The 6,426-nt window shown below is 52.4% G+C and overlaps 2 protein-coding genes and 1 non-coding gene across 3 annotated transcripts; 1 reads left to right on the top strand and 2 right to left on the bottom strand.

Annotated features, from left to right (window-relative positions):
- Positions 1-561: 561 nt before the first annotated feature.
- LOC119572165 (stage 0 sporulation protein YaaT-like) lies at positions 562-1,224 on the bottom strand. The gene has a single exon (XM_037919146.1). It carries the CDS (start codon positions 1,222-1,224, stop codon positions 562-564), a length of 663 nt encoding a protein of 220 aa, XP_037775074.1.
- Positions 1,225-1,799: 575 nt separating this feature from the next.
- On the bottom strand, positions 1,800-3,180 carry LOC119572164 (transmembrane protein 43 homolog). The gene is made up of 2 exons (XM_037919145.1): positions 2,100-3,180; positions 1,800-2,047 (listed from the first exon to the last, which is right to left on the bottom strand). The coding sequence occupies exons 1-2, from the start codon at positions 3,178-3,180 to the stop codon at positions 1,800-1,802; spliced, it is 1,329 nt and encodes a 442-aa protein (XP_037775073.1).
- Positions 3,181-6,119: 2,939 nt separating this feature from the next.
- Trnae-uuc lies at positions 6,120-6,192 on the top strand. The gene has a single exon. It is a non-coding gene; the product is annotated as a tRNA-Glu (tRNA).
- The last annotated feature ends 234 nt before the right edge of the window (positions 6,193-6,426 follow it).

Below are 6,426 nucleotides of genomic sequence, written 5' to 3'. Positions count from 1 at the left end.
CCCCGGGTTCTGCGTCGACCGACACTTGTTTGATGTCGTTTGCGTCGAGATCGTGATTTGTCGCCATACGATGCAGAGCGAAGGAGTGGAGAGGTAAACGTGGTCGACGCGAAAAGGTTAGCCTTGATCTGAACTCGAATGTTCGAAGACGGGTTCAAATGCCGTTTCAAAATCGTAAACATCGTTGAAGTCCTCTCGTCGATCCGAGTCCGACTTCTTCATATGCTGGATTCGGATGAGGTTGTAAACGATCTCTCCAAAATCGCCTGTCTTGAAGACTCCCCAACTGTTGAGAACCGTCTTCGCCATGAAGCCATACTGTTCCAGCGCATATCGACGAATGGCTTCGCAGAGTTGTTGTCCTGAAATATGATTTTCACCCTCAACGCCCTCGGACGGCATCTTCATGATTTCCTGGGCATAGGCGAGCGCTTCGCGAACAAACTGATACGCTTCAATGTGATAACGTTGATCTTGCTGAAGCAGTTCTACGATGGGGTGTATTTTTTCGGACATGCTTTTATCGTCTTTATGAGACAGACATCCTGCCATCAGCCAATCTTAGTTGTTTGGGTTTTCGTCGCGAGGCGGCTTCTTTGGTTTTTTCGTCGGCGGTTTTTTCTTAATCACCGAGAGTACTTCGTCCGCGTGAACCATGACGCGGCGATTGTCTTCCATTTGTACCATCAGTTGGCGGGAGAGTAACTCTTGACCAAGCACTCTGCCACGTCCGTTATTTGTCACGATGTCCGAACCGACTTTCGGCAGTGATTTTCGATTCTCTTCGTAAGTATCGTATTCGTATCGCAGGCAACACTTCAACCTGCCGCAACGCCCTGAAATTTTATTCGGATCCAACGTCGCTTTTTGAAGTTTAGCCATCTTCATCGAAACGGGCGGCATTTTTACCAAATGCGTATTGCAGCAAACAGGTTTCCCGCAGTCGCCATAGTCGGCAAGTAGCTTCGCTTCGTCACGCACACCAATTTGCCGCATTTCGATTCGCGTTTGAAATTCGTGTGCGAGTCTTTTGACTAGATCTCGAAAGTCGACTCGGTTCTCGGAGAGATAGTAGACGACCATTCGTTCTCCGCCGAATACACGCTCAACGTCGACCAGATCCATCGGTAGGTCGAGTTCGCGAATGATTTCGAAGCAGCGGTCAGCCTCTTCTACTGTCTTTGCGACCAAGTGTGCTAACTCGTTTTCGTCATCCTCCGACATAACGCGTTGGATTGAACCACCAGGCGAATTCCGATCATCGCCTTCGCCGCCGAATCCTTGCGCGTCACGAAGTTGATTGACTACCCGGTCGTCGGCCTCACAAAGAACTTCTCCCGCTTCCAAACCGCGCTGAGTTCTCGCAATGACACGCATCCTCGCTCGTATTCTTGGCGAGCCGACATGACGTGCAGAGTCCTCATGATTCCGCATCGAACAACGTAGTTTGCCATGATGAAGTAGCTGCAGGAGTGCGAAAATTAGGAAGATCGGCCAATGTCGATCGTCCAGTCTACAAACCTGCCGCCACAAAGCCTAGTGCGAGGCCGCAGCACTCGGGCCGAAGGGAAGTTGCACTTCGGACAATCTGTGGATTCGCTGCCACCTTACTGGCGACGGTGCGCAACGGTTTCATGACGATCCCGCACTCCGGTTAGTTCATTCCACTAGAACAGCCATAGCCACATCTTAAGCGTCTGTGCCGTCAAAAGAAATTCGGCTAACGAGGCTGTGGCTCTGTGTTGCGGTCTGCCCAACGAATCCTTTGGCTGCACAGAACCTGTCGGGCTTCCATTTCGTCAGTTCACAAACATGCTCGAGTCGATCACGGCTGGCTCCGTCTGCACGGATTTCCGAACCTTAAAGAGCATGTAGATCGCTACTGCGGTAATGGCGAGTAATGCAATGCCGAGGATCGGACGAACGGCAATCCATGATATGGCGATCGTCGCAAGAGAAATACTTAGACCAATCAACGCGGCAACCACAAAGATGAGTCCGCCCGTGATGTCACCAACCAGAGGGATCCAGCTAAACAGGGCTCGCGCTGGACCAAAGATTAGCGATACACCGAAAATGCACATGAAAAGGCCGCCTACACGGATTCCCCAGGCAATAATCGTATTCTCCGTCTTCAGTTTTCCGACAAGCTCGTCCGCCGTCAAGATTGCCGTCATACAATCGCTCGATCTTTTCTCCGTTGCTCGTTCGGTAGGTTTCAAACGAGGTGCCTTTGAGCGACGCCATCAACGACACGTCTCCGGGTGCAACCCGTTGAAATGTCAGGCGTAGGTCGCCCAGTTGCGGATCGTTTGGACGAGGTTCGCCGGCGCTCCAGTGCAGGTAGCCCTCATGCTCGACAAAGTGCTGTGCCTGCTCCTCGCCTACGGTTTCGTGGATTCCGTCGAGATTGAATTCGACAGGTTGCCATCGTTTCATTTGATCTCGAAGCGTATCATTTAATTGGTAGGCACCGAGATCGACTCGGTCTGCCGATGCCGTTTGCGACGAATACTTGGGCTGAGGATTTCGATGTCCGTTAGGATGATGGAACGACTCACTGTTCACTCGATCTGCTCGCCACTCTAGATCGTAGTCGTAGCGTGTGTCCCCGTCGCGTTCACGCTTGGATTCGGTCCACTGAAACATCTCGACGCTGCGTTTTAAGTGAATCGCATTTTCACGGATGCCGAACTCTTCATCACGCAGCACTTCATCGGTGTGAGCCTGCCCAGACAAATGGACGAGTTTGCCATCCATTTCACCGGCAACCAACTCGGTATCGACGGTTACGACATCCCGTTCCGCTTCCTGCAGCCCTCGAGTCCGGTGGATGGTTCGGTATTCATTCCAGGCGTGTAATGCGACACTACCGGGAACCAAAATGAATCCAAATATGAAACCAGCGAAGACGCCACGGGAACGGTTGGAAGCCATGGAAAAGCCTATGAAAGGTGGGATAAACTTGTTGCTGGGAGCATACGAGAGTCGTACATGCCGGCCGGGCCGACTCTTGCTGAGCAAGGGTCTCGATGAACGTTTGTCTCGCTGAACGTTTGTCTCGCTGAACGTTTGTCTCGCTAAACACGGAAATCGCCGACTTGTCATTCCAAGCAAGTCACCAACGGTACTCGACGAATGACCAAACACGCTATGCCGAATGGTTACTACTGAGTGCATTGCCGTGCGGTCGGGGATGCGGACACGACCTGTAGGTTTTTTAATTTTCTGCAGACCCTGACGCATTCCCATCCGTAGTTGGCTGGCGGATACGAAATACGGCGAAGGATCGGTTGTCAATGTTGTGCGGGTACAACAGCTCGAAACGCGGAGGCAACGTCTGCGGGCTGTAGTAAGTGCGGTCAATCAAAACGTATTCGAATTGAAACGTCTTACTTAGGAGCCGAAGTTCGTCATCGTTCCAGCCTCGTTGTTTCCCACTTGGCGTCCTTGGAGGTTCAAGCGTGACGATCCGTTTGTACCATTCGATCAGCGAAGTATTATCTTGAGGCACATCCTTCCAGCAAACGACCTCGGCACGATGTGCATACCACTTAAACGATTGTTGATGCTTTGGCGTAAGCCACAGTGAGTCGGTAGGTGTATTCTCTCTGATCCATAAGCATACTGCCTGCCAATCTCTAAGACGATTCGACGCGACGCCGTCCCATTGGATGCTTCGCAACTGGCCAGGGTTATAGACGACAAGCCGATCGGCGGGCGGAATATTCGAGTCCCAGCCTCGGTACGCCTTCAAGCCGATGAAACTGATTGTAAGTACGCAGGCCAGCACTAGTATCCCGCGTCCAAGGCGAGTGCTGAACGAAGTGACGCTCTTGGCATTGGTCAGACCTGTGAGACTGTCTTGTACAAGTGGACTCAGTCCGCCCCAGTAGCTAAGAAGTTGCCAGGATGTCGCGGTCCAGGCGAGCGGGACAGCGATATCCGCCCAGCGGAACCAGTAGAATCGCAGGAGTTTCGAAGCCAACTCCGCATGCTCGGTTCGAGAGAGCGTTAGATCGATCGCGAGTCCACATAGTGCGATCAAAATTGAGAACCAAGCGACGCACAGGAGTCGACCACTTGCGGTCGTCGCACTGATTGGCGTTCTGGTGTTTATGTCGTGATCGCCAAGGGACACCTGTTTGTGCTGAGTTGGAACACTGTGGTCATCGTGTTCAATGCTCCAGGAGCGGATTCCGCCTGCCGTCTCGTTCTTCTTTGGATGGTCTTACGGAACACCAGCCAAGTTACGTTCACCGCGACGAAGATCGACAACGTCCCAATCGCCGCGAAGTGACGCGTTTCCGAAAAGGTCTGTGCGCATAGGTGGTGACTGAGTCGGTAGTAGACGTGAATTTGAGACGCAACGATGTTACCTTCACTTGCTCGGCCGTCCAAGCCGCTGAGGGCAGGTAGGATGCCGACGAACGCAATGGCCGCAGCTGCAAGTAACCATGGAATCTGTTTCCATTTCGGTGCATCTTTGCTTAATAACCAAACAGCACCCACAGTCAGCCCCGACCAACCGCCAACCAGTGGGTGCCAAAGAACGGCTAATCCAAGCCAGATCCAAGTCCAACGCCATTTGCTTTCAAGTCCGCAGGCAAGTGAAATTATCACACATGGATAGGCGAGCGCTTTTCCTTCGAATCCACCCACGGCCCATTCACCTGCCCAGTGCCCATATTGAACCGCGTAGATCCAGCTAGCTAAGGCAAGGCCGCTAACGAGCCAAGCGATATGCAGAGATCGGCAAAAGCGAATCCAAGCGGCGGCGAGAAATCCCCAAGCAAGAAAAACGCCCTACCCACGTCGCGGCCGGGAGACTCAGGGCTGATGTCAACACGCCAGCCAGGTAGGTCGAAGCCAGGTGGGAGTTGTGCGATTCGAGAAACAGGTCGCCAGGTGCGAATTGCGAGTCGAAGGCGTGCTTGGCCTTCGTCATGTAGTGCGACTCATTAACGCCCGGAACTTGAGTGCCAGCGCAGAGCCAAACGATCGCTAGGTGGACAAACCACTGAACAAAAAGAGCAGGCTTGCCAGACGTGTTACTCGGCGTGCCCGACATTTGTTTCCCTGCGTGCTTGAAACATTGAGGATTCTAGGATCTAAAGGTTGACTATTCGCACCAACTGCTGCAAAAAAACTACAAAAACTCGTGGTGCAAGACCTTGATTTCTTGACTCGCACGGCATTGTGCGTAGAGTGAAGGTACTTGGGATAGCGTTTTTGCGATAAATGTAAAGGCTATCAACCCCACTTCTGTAGTGACGATCTGCAAAGAGGAATCGTCTGAGCCTTAATGGCAGGACTTTTTTACCAAAGGAAGGGTCCGATGTTAGTATTATCTCGCAAGAAGAACGAGAGCATCGTCATCAACAACGATATCACTATCGTTGTTGTCGAAATTCGAGGAGACAAGGTCCGCCTGGGAGTTGAGGCTCCTAGAGAGGTTCCAGTTCATCGTCGAGAAGTCTACGACGCGATTCAGCGTAGTCAACAAATGGATGACACGGCTGCTTCGCAAGAGTAAAGACGTACAGCACGGTCATGCGCCGTGCTGTTCTTGCTTGTAGGAAAGCTCGTATCGCAGTCGGCCTAAGAGCCGCTTGCGATTCGAGCTTTTTTCATGCGCCGGTCCAACCTCGATTTGGCCAGTCGCTTTTCTGCAGTCACTTTTTCCAGTCGCACATTGTCCATTACTTGGATTCGCTTGCCCTGATTCGTTTATGCAAAGATCTTCAGAGATCGACTGAGTACACGAGAACTCTTTGCCCAAGCACGAACGATTCGATCGTATTGCTTGTCAGTTTACGGCGGCAGTGAGGGGCAGGGCTTGCGGCGGCGGGCTAGCCAGTCGCAAGGGACTTCAGCCGCGAATGGATCCGTCATCCATTTGTGTTGGCATTGAGAGTCCATTTCGCGGCGGTCGCATTGAAGGCGAAACCGAATTTGCAGAAGCGGACGTGTTGGGTTGCAAATTCGAGCTGATTTGCTGATTCGTGCGATTGAAAGGCAAGAATTGGCACATCGAAACCGATTCATTTACTTCCAAGCCCATCAAGGCTTGACCGGTCCCATGCTCGCTGATAAAAACTTCACATCGCAAGCAAGACGGCCCCTTCGTCTAGCGGTCTAGGACACCGCCCTTTCACGGCGGCAACACGGGTTCGAGTCCCGTAGGGGTCACTGAATCAAAAATCCCTGGGAATCTGGCACCATCAGTCGCCACTTTCTCAGGGATTTTTTCGTTGATGGGAGTGCGGAAATGATTGGCAGGTTTTGGGCGGCACTTCTATACGTATTCATGCTTGCCGCCCCAGCCATGTCAGACCAGGCGATAGAGGTCCACGAAGAGTTCGACGTGGTGATTGCGGGCGGTTCGACAGCCGCCTTCGCAGCAGCCGTCAGTGCGGCGGAATC

The sequence above is a fragment of the Penaeus monodon genome, unplaced genomic scaffold (assembly GCF_015228065.2).
Source record: "Penaeus monodon isolate SGIC_2016 unplaced genomic scaffold, NSTDA_Pmon_1 PmonScaffold_9948, whole genome shotgun sequence".
Classification (NCBI taxonomy): Eukaryota; Metazoa; Arthropoda; class Malacostraca; order Decapoda; family Penaeidae; genus Penaeus; species Penaeus monodon.
The sequence above is the reverse complement of the archived record's forward strand: the minus strand, read 5'-3'. Positions and strand labels throughout refer to the sequence as shown.

Bases quoted from the DNA above. Each gene is read 5' to 3' on its own strand.
- LOC119572165 (XM_037919146.1), bottom strand. From the start codon at position 1,224: ATGTCGGAGGATGACGAAAACGAGTTAGCACACTTGGTCGCAAAGACA.
- LOC119572164 (XM_037919145.1), bottom strand. From the start codon at position 3,180: ATGCACTCAGTAGTAACCATTCGGCATAGCGTGTTTGGTCATTCGTCG. The intron at 2,048-2,099 runs GTAGGCGGCCTT...TCTTTGGTCCAG, and splicing joins TTATTGCCTGGGGAATCCGT to CGCGAGCCCTGTTTAGCTGG.